The 20,915-nt window shown below is 51.8% G+C and overlaps 4 protein-coding genes across 4 annotated transcripts; 3 read left to right on the top strand and 1 right to left on the bottom strand.

Annotated features, from left to right (window-relative positions):
* Positions 1 to 602: 602 nt before the first annotated feature.
* HER10_EVM0009039 (cytochrome p450) lies at positions 603 to 2,076 on the top strand (the record flags this gene model as incomplete). The annotated part of the gene is made up of 3 exons (XM_035478541.1): positions 603 to 734; positions 801 to 1,784; positions 1,891 to 2,076. 3 exons carry the CDS (start codon positions 603 to 605, stop codon positions 2,074 to 2,076), a joined length of 1,302 nt encoding a protein of 433 aa, XP_035338710.1.
* Positions 2,077 to 3,120: 1,044 nt separating this feature from the next.
* HER10_EVM0008885 (uncharacterized protein) lies at positions 3,121 to 6,308 on the top strand (the record flags this gene model as incomplete). The annotated part of the gene is made up of 3 exons (XM_035478392.1): positions 3,121 to 3,873; positions 4,033 to 4,668; positions 4,920 to 6,308. The coding sequence occupies 3 exons, from the start codon at positions 3,121 to 3,123 to the stop codon at positions 6,306 to 6,308; spliced, it is 2,778 nt and encodes a 925-aa protein (XP_035338695.1).
* Positions 6,309 to 13,061: 6,753 nt separating this feature from the next.
* HER10_EVM0006376 (cytochrome P450) lies at positions 13,062 to 14,749 on the top strand (the record flags this gene model as incomplete). The annotated part of the gene is made up of 4 exons (XM_035475962.1): positions 13,062 to 13,271; positions 13,321 to 13,606; positions 13,656 to 14,261; positions 14,325 to 14,749. 4 exons carry the CDS (start codon positions 13,062 to 13,064, stop codon positions 14,747 to 14,749), a joined length of 1,527 nt encoding a protein of 508 aa, XP_035338441.1.
* Positions 14,750 to 17,759: 3,010 nt separating this feature from the next.
* On the bottom strand, positions 17,760 to 20,547 carry HER10_EVM0012387 (uncharacterized protein). Its single transcript, XM_035481783.1, has one exon. The coding sequence runs from the start codon at positions 20,252 to 20,254 to the stop codon at positions 18,074 to 18,076; it is 2,181 nt and encodes a 726-aa protein (XP_035339003.1). The 5' UTR covers positions 20,255 to 20,547; the 3' UTR covers positions 17,760 to 18,073.
* Between the last annotated feature and the right edge of the window lie 368 nt (positions 20,548 to 20,915).

The following is a 20,915-nucleotide window of genomic DNA, read 5'->3' as shown; positions in this document are numbered from 1 at the left end:
CGAATTTCAACAATTGCGGGGCCGCTGCCTGCCGCATTACAGCTTGGCAGATGCGGAGGTCGGGGGGAAGCTACCTTACCCTCCAAGCACCTCAAACAGTAAGGTAGGCACTGAACGATAAGCCTGTTCCTAGATTTCTTGGGATGCAAATTGTACTGAGCGGTATCCGCGGGATCCGTCGTTAATTTGATAGAGCTATGGTTCATGGTACACGAAGATAAATGGATCTCATGCTGGGTATAGCATGTTTCCAACCATCAGCAATTTTCATCCAATCTTTCTCTACGATGTATCGCACTCAAAGTCTATCAGCACATTGGCTCATGCCGCAATCGATTTTAGGCCTTGCACTCTCTATCATTGCCATAATCACATTAGTATGGCTCGTAGCCTCTTATAGCCGTGTCTTATACCTTCGGTCTCGCATGCCGCCTGGTCCCTTCCCGTACCCCTTTGTCGGCAATATTGGACAGGTTCCTACGGAGAAACCATATTTGACGTTCGAGAAATGGTCCAAATATTACAACAGCCCACTTATTACTGTCTGGACTGGAACTCGTCCGACCGTAATCGCGAATGACTGCTGGTCGGCGTCAGACCTCATGGACAAGCGTGCAAACATCTATTCATCACGCCCAGACTCTTATCTTGCTGGCGACATGCTCGATGACACTGAAAATAACCAGACCAATCTTGTCTATGGCGATAAATGGAGACTGCACCGACGAATCACGGTAAGCAATTTCCTCGGTATTCCATGACGTCGATGCTGTTGATACAGTGTCTAACAGCTTCAGCAGCACTCGGCGGTAGGTAGCCAAGCCGTGCGAGGCTACAGGACGTTCCAAGGTAATGAATCGAAGATCTTGGCCCGCGACATCTTGGAAAATAACAATTTCGTCTCTTCTATCGAACGGTACGCATGTTCTGTCGCCTCTATTATCGGCTGGGGACGTCGCATCCGTGATACAGAGGACGGCCTAGCCCGGCTGGCCCTATCCTTCGTGCAGACAGGAGCCAGCCTAGGCACCCCAGCACAACATCTGGCTGAGTCTTACCAGTGGATGTGCAAGCTTCCTAGATGGATATATCCATTGCCTTCAGCACTGTGGGAAGATGGACAAAAGCTGTTGAAGTATTTTTACGATCTGACTGTTGAGGGAAGCCGATTCCCCGAAGACAGTTTTTCTAAACGTCTCATGAACGAACAGCTGGAGCACAAGCTTTCGCCCAAAGAAATCGCAAGCCTGACTGGCAATCTTATAGGCGGCGGTGTGGATACTACCACCACGACGATTATAGTGTTCATTTTCGCCATGTGCGGCTTCCCGCGTGTCCAGAAGAAGGCCCAAGAGGAGATTGATCGTGTTCTTGCCGGTGAACCTCGCCCACCAACTTGGGACGACGAGGAATCCCTTCCGTACTGCCGTGCTCTCCTGACTGAGATCTTCCGATGGCGCTCTGCCATCGCCCTCGGTGGTCCTCCACACGCCCCTATCCAGGACGACATATACAACGGCATGTTGATTCCTGCAGGCACCACCATTCTTGGCAACACGTGGGCGATTCACCGCAACCCGCGTGATTACCCGAACCCCGATGAATTGAGGCCTGAGAGATTTCTAGATGAGGCTGAAAGGCGGCCGAACCCTAGCAAGAGGGGCATCTTCACATTTGGCTGGGGGAGGCGCGTGTGTAGCGGACAGCCGCTGGCTGAGCAAGGCATATGGTTCACTATGGTCGAGCTGCTTTGGGCATTCCGGATGCGGTCCGTTGACGAGCAGGTACGATTATAAGCTTCGTTTTTTCTGAGCTCATCTTTGCGGCTCTTCTCGATCCTTCCCTTTTCTAAAGAAGATGTTAAGAGTCTGACGATGATGTTATACATAGGGAAATGACAAACCGGTGGATATCTTCGCCTTTAACAATAGCCCAGCACCCCGGCCACTGCCATTCAATGTTGAGTTTACCCCTCGTTCCGAGAACATCGAGGACTTGATCGGGCAAGAAGCGTCAAGGGCTGAACTGGAGTTGAGGAAATATGATATCACCAGCCAGGTCGCTTTGCCTTCATAACAGTCAAATTCTCCAACTCAGCACCTCACAGAATACTGACTATACGAATGGCACAAGGGAAGAGAGTAACTTAGAAGAGGTGAAATGACAAGTTGATCCTCATTGCGCAATCTCGGAGGTGTCTATTGTAGGCAAGAACCATTAGATAGCACAGCTGAAAAACTGGCAGTATTTTGACTTACAATCTTGATTCAAAATTTCTCGCGGCCTTCCGTCACTTGAGAAGTACATTCACTGCTCTCGTAACATACGGTCATCTCGGTGCCCATGATACGTTGGGCTCGGTGGGGTGTGTATAAGGCTATTTGTGTTCCAGCGCTTTACGGCTGGCCGGGTGCCTTCAGCAAAACAGATCCCAATCAACAACGTACACCGCACCGCTGAGTGCTAGGCTATCGCGCTTCGTAGTCATCTTTTCTTTGATCAACAGCAATCCATGGATCGAGGCGTGCAGGCTATCTGAGCTATGGAGAGACTTCGCGTGGCGACAGCTCCTGGCGAGGGCACAATTATTCTGGAAAACGTAGAAACGACACGCCTAACGCCAAGGTCGCGTGGCTTCTGCTGTATGACTGCCCTGCAGGTGTCGTTGTCAAATTGTGAGAAGACCTTCAGGGAGGGTCGGCGGGGGCCTGTCGTTTCTGCGTGCGCGTCAGCCCAAGTTACTCTAGCCATGCGCATTCATGCAAGGCGTCCGGACGATCTTCGCCCGTTATGAGCACTAACAGTACTTCCACTTTCTGTTCGCTGGCTGCCACTGGCTAATTACCACACAGGTGTAACGCAGGCTGCGGCGGTGCTACCTGTGCCTCATTACAAGGCGCATGATTTGCTCGCTTCAGATATGGATATATGCGTTGGCACCTAAATCAGCCTCATGAATCCTAGGCATTATTTCCCAAAGCCTTTGGGAAGAGAAAATATCTCTATATGTGGGTGTCCCCTCCGAGCGTTCTGGTCAATGTTCCCTCCAAGTCTATCTACCCAGGCCAAAGACACTTTTCTTCGCAAGCGAAATCTATACGTTTATTTCCTGTATTTTCAATGGATCGTCAAACCTATAACATCGGGATAATACTATCAACGCCTGTTCACGTCGATTTGGCCGCTGGATACTTTGATCAGATACATGAAAATTATTCCTCTACCTCGTTGAGCGTGACTTACAGCACTGGCCGAGTTGGTGAACACAACGTCGTCGTTGTTGCTGCAAATAAAAGCCCCGCTAGCAAAACTCGAAACACCCAAGAAATCTTAGATGATTTGCTCAAGAGATTTCCGTCCGTTCGTGCGTGCTTCTTGGCAAGCGTTGATGCAGTAGCATCCCAAAGAGGCCGTTGCGTAGTAGGCGACGTCGTGGTCGGGATTCGGCCCAACCGACGAAATGGTGTCATTCACTTCGATGCCAAGAAATCAACACTCCAAAGGCGTCTTGTTGCTACACGGGAAATGAAGCACGTACCTGGGGTTTTGGCCGCCGCTGTTGAGGAATTACTTGACTTGAAGAAGCAAGATTACCGGCAGCGAGACTCTGTTAACAGCAGCATACAGCCTCAATTCAAAAGTTTCCGCGGAGTAATAGCGTCTTCATCAACCCGTCTAGCCGACGAGGGCCTGGTCGATCGTATAAAAACAGAGAATGGTGTCTTGTGCTTTGAAACGGCGGCTGCACATTTCAGAAATGAATCTCTTGTCGTTGTGGCTGGTATTGCAAGACAAACGGGTAGCAGTCAGATCTTGCCAAGCGGAGATGTCTGCGAGAATGTTCTTGCGTATCTGAACAGCCTCATCTTACGGGTCCACACCGATAAAATTGCACAATAACCGACTTTATTAAGTCTTCACGAGTTCAAACACTTCGATCTCGAGCGACCTGGATTTCGACTCTTGAGACTTGAACGGGGTTCGCGAAACACGCCAGTTCACTGTCGCCTGATTCAAGCATACCTTCCGCAGCAAGAAAAAGAGACTGCTAGCGAACGCACCACGCATGCGAACCAGGACATCATACCGTACGATGCTCTGTCATATTGTTGGGGAGATAGTACAAGACTATGCCAGCCGATTCATGTGGACGGAAAAATACTATTCGTCACCGAAAAGCTTCTCGAGGCTCTCAACTACTTGAGGCGCGAGTATGAAGACCGCATAGTATGGGTTGACGCTATCTGCATTGATCAGAGCAACGTCCAAGAACGCGGACATCAAGTCGGATGGATGGGGAACCTTTATGCGCATGCCGACCGCGTTTTGTGTTGGCTAGGACATGTTCAACATAACGTTGTCCACTTGTTTTCCCTGCTTGACACATATCGACGTCGGGTTCCACAGGAAGCATGGACAGAATGGCCACTTGATGATGAGAGGTGGTCACAATTGTGGATCTCAACGCAGGCAGAGTACGAGCTACCAGGCTGTGACTCTTCGACTCTCATCGCTTATTTAATGGCGAATGAGTGGTTTCGTCGAGTTTGGATCTTACAGGAGGTTCGGAATGCATACAAGGCTTCAATTGGCTGCACTGCGGGTTGGATTGACGCGAAGGTGTTTGCCATCTCGATTTCTCTCACTGGAATCAAGCTGGACAGCCAGGTTGCAGCGTTGATGAGCTTCTTACCTGGTCCGACAAGGAAGTTTTCGCAATGGGCACAAGAGCCAAACATTTGTACCCTGCTGTGGAAATTTCGAGAAAGCCAAGCGAGCGATCCTCGAGATAGGTTCTACGCTCTCCTAGGTCTTGCTTCGGATACGAAGATCCAAAAAAAAAGAAATTGTGGCAGATTACACCAAAACGGAAGAGAGCCTCGTTGAGGAAGTCGTGACCTATATTTTTTGGCGATCAGGTTCGTCGCCATTCTTGTACTCCAACGAAGATGGCACAGTTACAGGAGATGATCCCGAAACTCGCGGCCATCGCGTTGGAGAGACTAGTTTTCTCCGGCGCAGGACCCGCGGAAGTGCAGACTCTCGTTCAGAGACAGAACTCAACGATCTGGCTCTCAGAAGCCTTCATCACCTACGCATGGTGTACGCAAAAAGGTCTATTTGACTACTTCCGCTCTAAACCTGTATTTCGTGAAGATCCTCATAGCCAACTTACTGCAGAATCGCCATACTGGCGAGCACCTGAGGAAAAACAACCAGAAGGCGGATATCTGAAGCAGACTCTGCAGGGGAACAGCATTGAGAGACCCCTTTATCGGGATGATGAGAAGATCCTGAGAGAGAACGATGCGGCCATTGCTCTGTTGTCTTCACAACCTATTGGAGAAAATCGACACATCTACGTCACTGGAGAGTTCGTTGATCATGTAGCGCTTCAGGGCCCTGATTCTTTCGAGTTGTTGCTTAGCAGCCGGGGAAGAGAAGTGGAGGTGACTCGGAATGTGGTGCAGAGTTTGTCCCAGTGTGGTGCTGATGTGGTTCAAATGGTCCTTCGTCACCCTCAAGTTAAGATTACGGAAGCAATTACGAATGAAACACTGCGCCAAGGCTTAGAGGCTACCAAAGCCTTGCTGGACAAACGTGGTAACGAAATCCAGATCACTGAAGAAGTTATTAAGGAGGCAGCGATATATTCTGAGTCAAGCAGCGAGATGGCGAGGTTGTTGCTGAGTGAGAACGCAAACGTCATTATTACCAGGAGTTTACTTGCCGCCGTGGACCGGTGGTTCGGTGAAAAGGTAATGGAATCCTTGATCAAAGAGAAGGGCTTACGGATTGAGGTAACAAGCCAAGTTCTCCGAGCTATCAGATGGGCAGGAGGAGATGTGGGGATGATCGAGGGGGTGCTCGGCAGCACAGCCCGAGCGACGGAAGACCTTGTCAACCTTCTAGCCTGGGCATATGAAGGAGGATTCATGCGGCTTCTGTTTGACAGACAAGTTGGAGCGGTCACAGTCACAGAAGAGACCGTTAGATGTGCTGCGCACAATCGTGTAGGAGGGTATATGCTCGAGCTACTTCTGAATCAACAACCGTCGGGGTACAAGATCACTGAAGAGGTTATCATAGCTGCTGCAGGAAACCCCGATTTTGGAAGAGAAATGATAAGGCTTCTCCTTATTCAACGCTGGAACGAAGTTGTCGTGACAGAGAGGGTTATAGCGGCTGCGAAGAGGAATGAAAACGTATCTGAGGGGAAGGCTATCATAGAGCTTCTTCATAGTAGGCAAAAGCAAGATCGTGGAATATTGTCTCGGAAGAGGGATTTCTTTCGCGGCACTATATAAACCCCTAATTTTCACTATTGTATGATATTCCCTATTGAAAGGTGGAAGTTCGTCTTGTAGAAGAGTATAACTATACTCTTTTAAAAATGATTTACTTCAAAGAGATTGTTGTAAACAATGAGAGAGGTCACAGTTCATGGCCGCTGCTCCACGGTACGGCTTTCGCACAACTCGACCCAAACACCCAGCTAGCCCAATGGGTAGTTAGTGCAAGGAGGAAAGGGGCAGCAATAAGGATAGTAGCAAGCAAGTGGACAAGAAAATGAGTCAAGAGATGCAATTATAAAGTATTTGTTTAATGGTTCTACCTTTGCTGGCTGCTCGGGCGGTTCTCGATATCGTTTACACGGTATTGATACACACTATCAGTGGATACTCCCACTGTCTCGATAGACTATTTTTTGATTTTCTTCCACCTTTTCAGCTTTCCTTCCCTCTTGCAAAGTTCTCAACCACGAATGACGGCGATGTTGGGCGCAATTATAAAGTATATGATGAGCTAAACAAGAGACAATGTTCGAACAAAACGGAATGTACGAATTTAGTTTACCACACAGATGGGATGACTGTGCTATTTGGGTCTTGAAGGTGGTCGGCCTCGCTCGTCAAGACGGGTGGATATAGACGTCTTCAGACTGACGGATGTGATGATCAGAGAAGCCCACAAATACAGTTCTCTATATTGACTAGCTGAGATTATCCCATTCCAGCTCGTGAGGCATGGTAGTCTAAGCGTCCATACATTAATGCCCTAAGGTGTTAGGAGAGTTTTGATGATGTCCTCCAAAGTTGGTTTGCCTAGGTACTTGACCTCTCTCCATTATCGGTCCATTCCAAACCCATGGCGAGTAATGGGCGATGCAGCCGGCGCCCTCTAAAATCTTTCCATACCTATCATTTAGCAGCCAACATGCGACTAGATGGCCTGTCTTGCCACCAAGTTAGAACTCTCTCACACGTCGGCGCTACGTCTCACGGCGTCATAAAGCTTCACTATAGCCTTTAGACACACATGGCTTCTTCTCGCATCAGAAAGTCTCGAAGAAACTAGGAATTTGAACTGGCAGCTCTCCTTCTCTCATTGCGCCGAAATCTGTCGAGTCTCGGCCCCAAGGCTTGCGAACAGATTTCGAAAGCTTCAGTAGAAATATCAGGCAGAAAAGCATGTCACGGGCTCGAAACCAGCGAGCCAGGTACCGCCATTTCTATTCCCAGCACAAACATCAAGTGATGTCCGCCATCCGACCAATGCGGGCAAAACTATCTGCCCGCGTGCCTATCGACGTCCAAAGTTGGGTGTGAACCCCGACGAACGCAAAATAATTCTCCGAGGAAGTAAATCCAAAAAAGAAAACTTGAAAGGATCTACAAAACTGGTCGAACGCGCGTCCCCCGTGTTCTAATCATCGCACACAGGCCATTAAAAGGCTTGATAGACCCCGGTTTGGGATTCAGAAAGTGTGGAATACAGCTTGCTGAAGATGGTTGCTCTTTCGCGTCTTCCAGCATTCCCGCTGCCCGTTTGGCCTTCCGCCCTGGCGTCTCGGTCAACCATCCTGACCCCTTGGTGCATTGGTTCCTGAGCATCCAAGTCAGGCGCGCGCGGATCAGAGATGCGACGCTCCACTAGCTGAAGTCGTGAGCTTGGTAGGGTCTTGTCGCAAGCAATCGCTGAGAGGATTCTTGTTCTTGGAACATCCCTTAAGTCCTACTCGTTCGCCTCAACCCCCGGAAACCCCAAGATAAGTTTGCTGTCAAGCATTGACGACGCATCTAACTTCGGTATCTGATATGAGACAGAGCTCGGGGTCCAGTCACAAACTCAGAAACTGGTCTCAAGTCTAACCAGTTGATCGGGTAATGTTTCCCCAAACGACCTGTTGCTAGTCAGTCTCCCAGACTTGAGTCAGCTCAACGCAGGCTCGGCAGGTACCCGAAATACCTTCGTCAGAACGTAAATCTTGAGACAAACAACACCAAAAACAAGTCAAGCAAAAAATCAGCCTCCCGCGAAGAGATATGCGTCAAAAATATGGACGATCTGGGAATCGAACCCAGGACCTACCGCATGCTAAGCGGTCATTATACCACTAAACCAATCGCCCATGGTATGATCTAGCCCGGACTTGAACCGGAGACCTTCAGTGAACAGCCGGAGAATTGTAAGACTCTCAAGATGTTAGACTGACGTGATAACCAACTACACCACCAGACCATTTGATTGATGAGAGAGTCGGCGAGCAAGCGCATGATTAGGGCAGGGTTGTCGACAGGAACCACCAGGAAGCTAGTCGCAACCCGGCAGGACGGATGCGAGCGAGTGGGTCCAGGGTCTCCGGGCGGGCTGATCTACCGAAATTCCAGACGACCAGGTTGTCGGGACCCGTGATCAATGACCTGCGTGCCCATGGGCGCCATTGCGCAGAGTAGATCCGTTGTGATATTGCAAGAAAACATGGAGCTTTAGGGCAAGTTGACGGATTCATGCGTTGTATGCGATGTGCTGACTCGTTATGATGGCTAGGCCTCAGAAGCCAGCCAGCCAGCCAGAGTCTTGGTGCTAGATGAAGTGTGTTCTACTCATGTGACACAATTATGTGAGCTTGATCCGAGACATGAAGAGACTGCCATTGTGGATTGTTAGTACTGTTGAAGGGGTCGAGTGAGGAGACAACTTGTGGGGTGGAGACAGCCCCAGCCCACACACTTGCAATATATGGCTCAATGCCACAAACATGTCCGAAGATCGTGGCGGACATAGCTCAGTTGGGAGAGCGTCAGACTGAAGCGGATTTGATCCGAGAAACTTCATTCAGTCAATCTGAAGGTCGTGTGTTCAATCCACACTGGCCGCATCTTCGCTTTTTGTTGTCGCGTGTAACTGGGGCGGTTGCTGCTGTTCTTTTGGTCTATTTCGGTTCCGCGTATGTGGTAAGAGTAAAAAAGCATTAGACTTTTTGCGGCTCTGTGAAAGGGACCAAGTAGCGTCTAGCTAGCCAGCCAGCGAGCAACGTCATACGGTCGAGGTAGGTGGTGGTTGCTGGTCAGTGAGATGGTGTGTACATCGTCTTCGGGAGTTAATTAAGTCTGGCTATTCATAGGAATGGCTGAAGAAATGATTGCTTCTGGGCCCGAAAAGCGCTCTGCATTTAGACCAGATCGTGATCGTAAATGCCCGTCCTCTGTTCGTCTGTCCACTAGTTACCGTCGTTCGATCTCGTGGCCTGGTATTCGATACATAGGTGCGTCATAAAGAATCAAATGCTCCTAGGTCATGGCCAGCGCAGGCTCGTCCGGTCGAGTCGCTCGACAACTGAGATCAGGTTCAGATGGGGGGAAGTTCAGTCGTTCGGTTGGATTTCCACTTGTGGAAAGGCTCATCGCTTGCCGCGTATGCCAGACAAAATGGGCGCCCCCAACCGGTCCGGTCAGTGCGAAGATTGGAGCGCGTAACAAACATCAGCCGGATTTTGCGCGTGGTAACGCTGGAACTGAAAACAATGCCCATCAGTGGCGGCTTGGGGCCATCTGACGAGGCTGTTAAGCGGCCCGATAGTGCCCGGGCCGCATTGTTCTCAGGTTTGCGAGATGTGTTTCTAGTCGCCACCATCGTGAGCAATGGAAAAACACGATGCTGAGCACACGCAGTCCCCCTCGGTGCCGTCGTCGGCTCCGTCTCCGCATTTTCCAAATGCTTCGCATTGTACCCGACTTTCGAGGTGTGCTGGCCGGCTGCCGTCTTGGCAGAGAAACGCCGTTCAGGCAAATCCAAGGAAACTTCTGTCATGGGTGGTGGATAGAGGACGGGTTTCTATAGAGCTAGCTACCATGCCGTCTCGAAGACCAAACATGGAGCCAGCGCATCGACGTTCCCGAGGCGGGGCAGGAAATCCCGTGGGCAGGAAGACGAGGACCACGCCGACTGGGTATAGGCTGAGAGAAAATCATATTCTCCCAGGGCTGACCGTGGCTCAAGGACGAATTAGTTGTAAGTCTATCGTCTTCTTCCCTGCCTGCTATACGTGGCTGCGTGTCGAACGCGCTCAGAGTTGCGGGAAGGCACTTCGTTGGTGTGGTAGCTTTCCCATGCAGATCCCCCTCTCGATTCCTTCGTCATGCTAGTCCCGGAGTCAGAGGGGCCACACGTCGCACGCGCGGCCACCAGCAGGCCTCGCCTGCTCCCCAAGTCCGGTAGCAGATTTGCAGGCGATCTTTGTGCACTGCCTTCCCGGCGGCAGTGAACGGCCGCTACTGGGCATGCATGGATGGAACCGGCCGGAGACGATGACAGGCAGGCAAACAGCTAAGCATTGCGGGCTGTCGGTAAATCTTGCCCTGGCTGAGGGTGAACCCTGTGCCTATTCTTGGACATCGTTCTTGGCAGGCCATGCGTTTCTTCATGGCGGCGCAAACATTGTGTGTGCTGACAATGAGCATTGACTTTGGTCTGGTTGTCGGATGCAGAAAGAGGCCGTGATGATATCAGTTGCACGGAGACATCAGCGAGCAGGTTTGATGCATTGCAGGGAATGGGAATGGGGTGTGTGTCGAAAAATGACGAATGCCCCAGACGGAGATGGCGACGCCCATGACCATGGCGTCCGCGAAAGACATCCAGCGGCAGGATCCGAGACAAGGCTGTTGTGTTGGTCGTGGGATGCTTGGGTGCCGTCCCAACGGTTGTTTGGCGGTGTCGAAGGCGGCTCAAATGGGTTCGTAAACGTCGTATAAGGTGTATAGTTACTGCAGTAAGAGCGTAATTGGTGAAGGAGGGCCTGTCTGACTCTTGACGCGGGCGGCTTTAGGGTTTAGGCTTGGCTCGTAGGAGATCTATAGGTTGATTGCGATATCGAATCTCGGATTTGCCAGACACGTTGCATTGGGGGGACGGGGGGGGCGGGATCAGGGAGATCCAAGAGTGAAGGAAAGGGGAAGACGCAGCAGCGAAGAAGCTTACTGCAAAGCTAAAGACAGCGCTTCGAGAAGAAGAGGGCGACAGGGCCTGACTCTGGTCGTTTGGCTGCTGTGGTTGTCGTGTCTGAGTGGGTTGAAGTTAGAAGTTGGTCGGAGATGGGATGAATGTGGAGGAGTTGCGCTACACTAACAATTTCTGGCGCGTCTCGGCCAGTAAGCGAGCCGAGAGGAACCCCTGCATCCGTGCCAGAGTAGGCAAGTACTTGATGGGTGTTCCTGCAGGTATTTCGTCCGTGCAGCATAATGTGTAAGCTACTTAGTGATACCCGAAGAAGCGGTGATCAAAGTAGAGTAGGAGGTGTCCCCTGCTAAAGGGGAAGGATTACCTAAGACGCTTGTCTCACTCTATTCTTCAGTCTTCAGGGCAGGCACGGAGCAATCGAGATTCAAGCTTCCATTGATTGATTGTTCTTGCCTGGTTGTAATAGTCACTTAAGGTACGTAGTGAACACGGATCAAGGTAAGGTACCTAAGATATAGGTATGCAACACTTTGGCATGTGCCCGTCGCATCCTCTCTTCCTCATCAAGTTCATCAAGTTCTTGAACCAGTGTCGCCGCTAGATTCCCGGATTGCCCATCCCGGGGACTAGATCAAGTGATCTATCCAACGCAGGGACGCCAGCACGACAGACGACTACCTATGGAAATCCAAACATCCGTCACTCGGGCAGGCTCCAGGACAGGCTCCAGCCCATCAGCGGCAAATGTTTGGGGCTCTTCTTTGAGGCACGGGTGTGGCAGCAAGCTAAAATCCGGAGGTGGCAGCTCCCGAACGACTCCTGTTGACCATCCATGTTTCAGATGCGCCTGGCAAGTCCGCGAAACCGCCCTCGAGTCCTCGACGCCCAAGGAAGCAGAAGTCGATCACGTCCCAGTCGGTCCAAACTCCCAAACCCTCCGAATTTCACTCGTGCCCGGCCCAGGCGCCAGGTCAAGCTTACCCGTCCTTGACTTTGGAATCTCCCTTTTCTGGCCTTGACTGGGTCTCCAGTCAGACGCGAGGTCGGGGTTGGCTTGTCACCTTGTCTTGTGTCTTGCCCTGGTGCCGGGAGGCAAGCGGGAAGCCCTGCTTTGCCTGTGTTGCATCTCGTCTGTGTTTCTGGTGTGTGCACCTGCGCCTGTGCCTGCGCGCGCGCGCCGCTACGATGCGTGGCTAGCATCGTTTTCCGATTTCACTCCTCTCTTTTTCTTTCCATTGGTTTTCTTTTCCTTCTTTTCGCTCTTATTTACACTCACTACCTCCTCCAACCCGTTTCCGTGCCCTGTTTCCTGCTCTGTTTCCTGTCTGGACTTTTGGGGCTTTGTAGGAGAAACATTCGAGAGTCGACGAACCAACTACACGCTGGACGACGGTTGAACGACAGGGAAGCAGACAACGGGACGCGGTCACAGCAACTCGGCTTTGGGTCAACATTCATCACTAGGAGCACTCGTTACTTGCTCTTGTTAATTCCGAATACTCGAGCCATCATTGGATCATCGACATCGCACCAGGTCCGGCTGGCAATCTATTCATCTAATGGCCAATGTCTTGAAGACATACCCAAGTCGTCACACTTCCCTCTCCACCTCGGGAAGTCTCTTCACACAGACGACTTTTACCTGTTCATAATACCGACTCAATTTGATTTCGGGGCTTCGCGTTGTCCTGTTCTTGGCGCTGGATCGATACCCTTTAGACTTGTTTTGAGGAACAGTTCTCATCTACTTTCTTTTCGAACCACATACGACGCTCACGGGCGCCGATATACCACACCTCATGAACCAGACAGCGACCATGTCGTCCATGCCAATGGAACTCAACCTGCCCCGGGTGGTCCCCGGTGGCCAGCACATCAGTTATTACGTTGCCATCAGCGCGATGCTAGTGGTAGCCTGGCTCTTCCAGTCTCGAAGGCCAAAGTTTCCCGACATGCCCTTCTACAAGGCCGCCAAGACGAAGTGGATGTTTGACGCCGAGACTTTGATTCGCGACAGCTATGGCAAGGTATGATGCGTGACAAGTCCATATCGTTCAACTGCTGACACCAGCTCAGTTCCGCGACACTGTATATCAGATTAAAGCGACAGAAGGTCTGCAGGTTCTTGTACCTGCAAGACTTATTGGCGAGTTGAGAAGCTTGCCAGAAGAGGTGTTGAGCGCCACAGAGGCCGTCGACGAGGCCATGTTGAGCAGATATACCAACTTCACCCTCGGCAACCACGCCGACCTACTGTCTACACTTGTACGGTGCAAGCTGTCGCAGAACTTGGCCAGGCTTGTGCCCCAGCTCAAGAGTGAGCTCGAGTACGTTGTCGCCACTGAGTTTCCGAATTGCAAGGGTAAGTCCGTCTGTCAGATTTTCTGCCTCGCCCAACTGACACGTCCCAGAATGGACACCAGTAAAGTTCCAACCCTTTGCGCTACGAGCCATCGCACGGATCAGTGGTCGTGCATTCGTAGGCCCCGACGTCAACCGACAAGAGCAGTGGATGGATATCAGCATCAACTTTGCCATCCATGTCTTCGTCGCCGTCGTGAAGATGCAGCTCTTCCCGGAGTGGGCCCGACCGATTGCGCAGTATGGAGTTTCGGAGTTGCGACAGATTCGCAAAGACGTTGACAAGGCTACCGCCATGCTGAAGCCCATCATCGATGAAAGATTACGGGACCTGGAGATGCCTAGCTTTGAAAGGTCTCCCGACGACTTGATTCAGTGGCTTGTCGAAGCCCTTCCAGAGGACGAGAAGAGAGACGTCAGGTCCCAGGCGCACCTCCAGCTCATTCTCGCAGCTGCATCGATTCACACCACGAATAACCTGGTGACGGATTGCATCTACGATCTTGCAGCTCACCCAGAGGTGCAGGACATGCTGCGCGAAGAAGCTCATCAAGTTCTTGAGGTGGAAGATGGCTGGGCGAGGAAGGAGAGCATGGCGAAGCTGAAGAAGCTCGACAGCTTCATGAAGGAGACCCAGCGGCTCGCCGGTAATATTAGTATGTTCCTCAGCAGGCCCACTAAGCTTTCACCCTCGGGGTAACACCACTAACACGTAACAGCCTCCTTCATCCGAAAGGTCGTCAAGCCCATTGACCTGTCCGACGGCACCCACCTGCCGCCCGGCACAAAGCTCCTGGCTCCGCAGGCCGGCATCTCGCACGACGAGAGATACTTTGAGAACCCAGATACCTTTGACGCGCTGCGCTTCTACAAATTACGACAGAAGTCCGACGAGGACGCAAACAGGTGGCAGTTCACCAGCATCAGCGACACCAACATGAACTTCGGCGCCGGGAAACACGCCTGCCCGGGCCGCTTCTTTGCCGGGAACGAGATCAAGATGGTGCTTGCGTACTTCTTGCTCAACTACGACATGAAGCTCAAGGACGGAGAGACGAGGCCGAAGCCGATGGTTATGGTGATGAGCAAGTCGCCTGACCCGAATGCCGAGGTCCTGTTCCGGAGGCGAACGGCTGCGGCGTGAGGCCCGACGTCGTGCGTGGGTGACGAGTTGCATTTTACATTTAAAAAAGCATTAAAACATATTTATGAGGCCGGTGGTTGAAAAAAAGCCACTCGCAAAATCTACAACGAACAGATTACCCCCGTGGAAGCAGACGTGGGGGATGACGCATGCATACACATTTCTCAAAACCTTACCGGCGTCGGGGCCTGGAGCTCCAGAGGAGTCTTGGATAGGCTTTTAATTGGAGGCTTGCTTTGCCGCCCCGTGGAGGAGATACCAAACCAATCATATGTATATTAATCACAAACAAAGACACATAACTATCATCAACGATCATTGCTCTGGGCGGAAAGGAAACAAGGCGGGCGGACATGGACAACATTTAGAAGCGAGCACAGCGATGGCAATGGCGGACGATGGCTGAGGTGTAAGTCCTCTTCTCGTTGTGGTATTAGCTAGCATTCGGAGGCGAGGGTCCGGAGTGATCGCATACATGGACAGATCACTACGCAGAAAATGAAAACAGAAATAAAATTAAAAGAATTTCAAAATATAAAGTCCCGCGAGGATTTAGGCATCGTCAAGCAGCTTGAAGATGCGAGAGCCTACGAGAGAGAAGAGTCGATCGAAGCAGTTTCCCAACTCGAGCGCAAGATCAGCCGAGGTAGTCATCGGCGAGATAAGCCTTGTTGGCTAAGTGGTATAGCGTCTCACTAGTACCTAGTGACATGAGAAGATCGGCGGTTCGATTCCGCCACGAGGCATTCCTTTTGCATTTTGTACCAATTTTTCCGTGTCAAAGATATCCTGCTGTTGTATTTTCATTTTGCTTCCATTTTTTGCCGTCTTTAGTGCATCATGGTTGTTGTTCGTGGTTATATATGTTTGTGTCTGTGTGTAGCGGGCACCTGGTCCACGGTCTCTAAACTAAGACTACGTACCTTACTTAGTTAGCCTTGAGGCCGCGCTCGTTTTTAAGGTTATCTGTCAATCCTCTCTCCGCATGGGGAATCTCGAACTCAGATTTTACCTACCTTACCGAACTCGAATCTCACCCAGCAAAGGGTAAAACCGTTTCTTGTTTCTAATTCATCTATCATTACTCAGTCATTTTTCTACAGATACGGATACCTCGCCTTGCCCTACTTACTTGGCTCCAGTATCTGAACCAGGGCATAGCGGCACACACCGAGCAAGGTCAAGCCACTCCCGCCCCTCGTCACCTGCAGGGACTTTTCCCCCCAGGTTTCCCTCTTCTCGATAAGTACGGCTAGGCACCCCATACCCCCATACCATACGGCTTTCACTCATGCCTACAAGCCGAGCCGACGCCAGGTTCGATCAAGAGGACCAGTGCCAAGAACAAGACAAGGCAGGACAGGATAGAACAGGCTCTACTTAACCAACCAACTAACCCCCTAAAAGCAAGAGAGTACCTAGGAGTCTACCACTGCTCTTCGTAGGGCTGTCTGTGGCCGTCGTAGCGCTTACTCAAGAAAGGCCTGCAGGGCATTTCACGATGCGTCTACGTTTATACAGTATCTAGGTATTGTCCGCAGGATAGAACAGGCAATGCAGGTTCGTTTAACCGACGCTGACTGCGGGAGGTGACTTGCATACGGGCGCGGCAGCCTGCCTTGCCTTGGCTTAGTAAGGTAAGTAAGGTAAGGTTATGAGCAGCATCCGTCGCCCTGTGGAAGCAGGCTACGATCCTCCTCTCCTCCCCGCCAGGCAATGTAGACACCTGGAAAGATACATGCTCACAACTCCCAATCATGTGTCTCCCTGGATATTCCGTGCCTCTGTCTCTTCCGTTGGACGAGCTCCCGCCAGTGACGCATCCGATGACTCCCCCCCGGAATAGAAAGACCATGACGGCAGCATCAGAAGCAGATTATGCTGCCCTACGTACCACTACTCACGTATAGATGAAATCAAAACCCATAGTGTACTTCTCTTTTTCAAAAAGCCCTGGTACCCTAAGACAAGGTCAGCTCAGGGCGATACGGCAGGTAGGTTGACATATGACAGGTATGGTACCTCGTAGGAAACAAAGAGGAATTGGAATTTCCAAAAATCCACGATTGGAAGCAAATGCCATCCGCCATTTCAGCCCTACAAGCCAAACTTGATTCGTTCATCGCTCTGCCGCATTTCCCTAATAAATCCTTCTGCTACCTGTAACCTAGCCTACCTACCTACCTACTCAAATTCCAAAGTGCTGACTTGAATCCACCGCGCCATCACCTCCGAAATTCCATACCCGCAAACCCTGAAGCTGACCTCCATCCGCCTCCCGAACCTGCGTCATCAACAACCTTCGCGATATGCATGCATACCATAGAAAGTTCGAAAATGGTTGCCGCGTACGACAGACAACCACAATCTTTCCTCCAGCGTTGGGGGACCGCGCACTCCGTGTCCGTAGCGATACGCTCGATAAAACAAACAACCATCACGTATTATCCCCCCCTCACCTCTACCCAGACCAAGTCCATCAAAAGGGTACTCCATAAGCGGGGTGGGATAGGAGGAAATGGCACGATAGCTACCCAGCTCGCATCATCGGCGTAAATCACATGCGCGGTGCCTGCCCACCCCCGTCCCATCCAACCCCCTCCCCCCTCTCCTAGGTTGGTTCTCCTCCTCTTCGCGCTTGCTGCTCCGCTCTCCGCATCAGACCCGTTGTAGAACGCAGTGCATCACCCGTCGCGCGATAGTGCTCATGTACCAGGTACATCACCTGTCACATTCACGCCAAAATTTCAGCGAGCGACGGGACCGTCTTCGTCGACATGGCTCGTCCCGAGATGATTAGTGTGGGGTTCGTCTTCTTTTTTTCGCTCCCGCGCGCTAGCCTCGAACATGAGGTGGTGCACTAGGTAGGCACGTAGGTACCTTGGATCGTCGTCAGACATCGGCTGAACGAGCCTGGCCTGGACAAAGCGAACCAAACCAAACTGCATGGTCCGTTGGTGTCAGGTTTGTCACGGGCAATTGGATGCACCATTAGCAGATAGGCAAAAACCACCCCCGTACGTGTATTCAACTAGAAATAGAACAGCATGCCCCCAAAACAAAATAATCCAGTATGAGTAACCCCTTGAATCTCAATCAGCTCGAAAGATGCCCGCTCGGTTATCTTTACATTCCATCAAAACTGGGTCTTCAAAGGGTATCAGTATGCCGCCCAGACAAAGCAGATCCATCGCTCCAATCCAAAATACAGTCTATCATCCTTTGTGCCAGGTCTGTTTCCAAGGCAATAACATGTGGGATCTGGGACCCAAAACAGCAGCATCCCAACTGAAGAAAGCAAACAAACGCGCTCACTAAGCAAGATCAATAAACTTCAGTCGACCGGCTCGCTTCCTCGGGGTATATGCGACGATTGCCACTCGACCAGTCTTCCGTCGCCGCTCTCGATGGTGCAGAAATGCGCACCTCGCGCTCCGGAGGAAGAGACGTGTGTTCCGGCGAAGCCTCGCGCCCCGGAGACACCATTCCACTCCCTGTAAGCGGACCAAAAAATTCCTCCGGCGATTTGACAGCATCGTCTCTCCACCAGTGATACAAAACGTCTTGCTGCCACTTGTGTACGTTGCCAATCCTGAGCCGAAGAGTGTGTATGAACGTTGAATAAAGAAGTTCAACAGCAACCGGCGAAGTACGCAGCTGTTGCAGAAGCCACCGCGTGATAAAATCCGACTTGTCCTCTTCCTTGAATTCGCTAATCAGCCTAGAAATGCCCAGCTCTTTCTGAGCCGCTCGAAGCTGCGGCAGTGTGGCCGGGTCCGCCGCGTGGATCTTCGCAGCGCGCCTCACCTCCTCAATGGCAGTCACCGGCTCCGGCCGAAGTACATGGTCTGGACGAGATAAGAGTTCGGAAAAACGGCCATGGGCCAGGGATCCAGATCTTGGGGGAGTGTTGTCGAGCGCCATGTCTTCGCCAATAGTTGGGTCGAGAGCGTGTGCGATTTCAAAGGACGGGTGCTTCTTCATCGCACCATTTTCTTCGCAAATCCGCTTCAGCCTGGAAACCTCTTCTGTCAGGCGATCCATGTCCTCCCGCTTCTCGCGCTCCTCTTCCGGGTATTCGTCCATGAATTCAACTTCTTCCGCGCTAGGCTTCATCCCGGTCGATTTCTTAACATCCATGCTGTACGTGTATTGCCTGTGATACAGCAGGAGATCGTCGTACTCTTCTTTGGCGTTGTTCAGGTCCCCGATGGCAGACACAAGGTCTTGCCAAAGCGGATGGGCATCGTCGGAAGGCCCGTGGCGGGAAATACCGGTGAGTTCATATGGTATATCAGGTTGTTCTTCAGATTCGTCATCCTCGGAATCCTCTTCTCGCATCCTTGGCCGGGGTTGTTTCTTGCTACCAGCGGCCAAAAGGCTGAAGAAGCGTGTCTCGGTATTGTTGAGGCCTTCCTCTTCTTCATCCAGCGAGACCTCAAGTTCCTCGTAGTCAACTTCGAAGGTGTGGTATTCCGTTCGAAGTGCCTGCATCTCGGCAAATCGTGTCTCCAACGTTTGGTCAGATGTTGCAGATAGACCACGCCGACCCTTGACAAGAATTGGGCGCAACATGTTCATGAAGTTGTTGTCGGCTTCATCCTTTCTGCGACGCAGGTCCCGAAGAACCTTACGCCGGCCAGCCATGTCCTGCTTTAGAAAGTTCACCCGCTGACGACGATGCTTCATCTGTACCCATAGCTCCTGTACACCGTCGTCCAGAGATGCCATGGACGCCACCGAAGATGCATCAGAATCGACGAGGCTGGGTACGGAGCTCCGTGAGTTCTCAAGCCGAGAGACTTTGTCCGTAATAGAGTCCGTGATATGTTTCCTCTCTCGCTCAAATACCTGACGATCTTGCACAGTGGGCATAAGCGGTGGAAAAACTACGCGATTTTTCTGTTCAAAGTAATCTGCCTCCACCGAGCTTGTGTCGTCGTCTGAGCTAGTGTATTCGTGATGCCATGAACCTGATGATAGTGACATGGACGGCGAAAGGCTGCGTTGCATCGAAACCTTTGCCAACCCTCGACCCCTGAAGGCAGCATCGAGGTTTGACGGCGGCGGCGGCGGCGGAGGTGGTGGTGGGTGAAGGAGCATGGTGGGAACGGGTGGCCGCGGTCCTCGGGACGGCGGAGGCGGAGGCGGAGGGTGAGGTCGTTCGTGTCCGTAACTGGCCCGATGGGATAGAGGACGCGGTGTATTCGGGCCTGAGGATTGAGAACCATGGTGTTGTGACGCATCGGACTTTTGCCATGTAGATGGGGCTACCATCAAGGGGCCAAGAGAGTTTGGTCGTGTCAACGTCGGGAGAGGAGGAGGAGGTGGTGGCGGTGGTGATGGATGTGATCGTGAGAGTGGTGATGGCATGAGCTGAACGCTTTCGAGATAGCTAGTATCAATAGTCGTTGCTTCGGATGAAATGGCATGCTCGTGGAATTCGGCATCCCCTGACAAACTCGAGGCGGAGGTCCGTCGTCTGGGGCTTTCGGTCGTAGCCATGAAGAGAGGCTATGGTGCGTACTGGTCGTGGAATAGTTCCATCGCTCGGTAGGGTTTGATTATGCGACAAAGGGAGAGCTTGTCGTCGATGGTCGCTGGAATGAATTTCGAAAGAAAGATGTGACGGCTCGACTTGAGAATGTTGTGGGCGTAGTCGACGCGGCTCGTTCCAGTCACCACCTTCTTCAGACAAGGTAGTGCTAATTACGGATGCATGCCAGCAGAAGCAGGCCAGCAACCTGAACAGCAGCAGTAATGCAACAAACGTGGGAACAAAAGGATGGGTGCTGACCGAGACGAGCAACACCGTTGGCGGAGCCACCTTGAGCCTTTCTCGGTAAGCGGATCCACTTGCCTCCCGTGTGCTAGCCCCCTTTTGCACCTGCCTTCTATGCCCTTCGTGCCTTCCCAGCCGTTCAGCGGAGACCAACCAGGTACCTATCCGTGCTTCAGGAGGGTACGAGAGTACGTACTGCGGAGCTAGCTGCTGCCGTCCCGACGCTAGTCCCGATATGTGTCAGCACCACAGCTAATGAGCCCGAGCTTCCGTGGGGGGGCCCTTCTCGGCGGTCCACCCAGGCAGTGACAAGGACCACCGCGCACCACTGGCACCACTGGCAGGTGGACACGGGCAGCGCGGGGTCAAGTCGAGCAGTCGTCG

Source organism: Colletotrichum scovillei (assembly GCF_011075155.1).
Source record: "Colletotrichum scovillei strain TJNH1 chromosome Unknown Contig00001, whole genome shotgun sequence".
In the NCBI taxonomy this organism is placed as follows: Eukaryota; Fungi; Ascomycota; class Sordariomycetes; order Glomerellales; family Glomerellaceae; genus Colletotrichum; species Colletotrichum scovillei.
The sequence above is the reverse complement of the archived record's forward strand: the minus strand, read 5'-3'. Positions and strand labels throughout refer to the sequence as shown.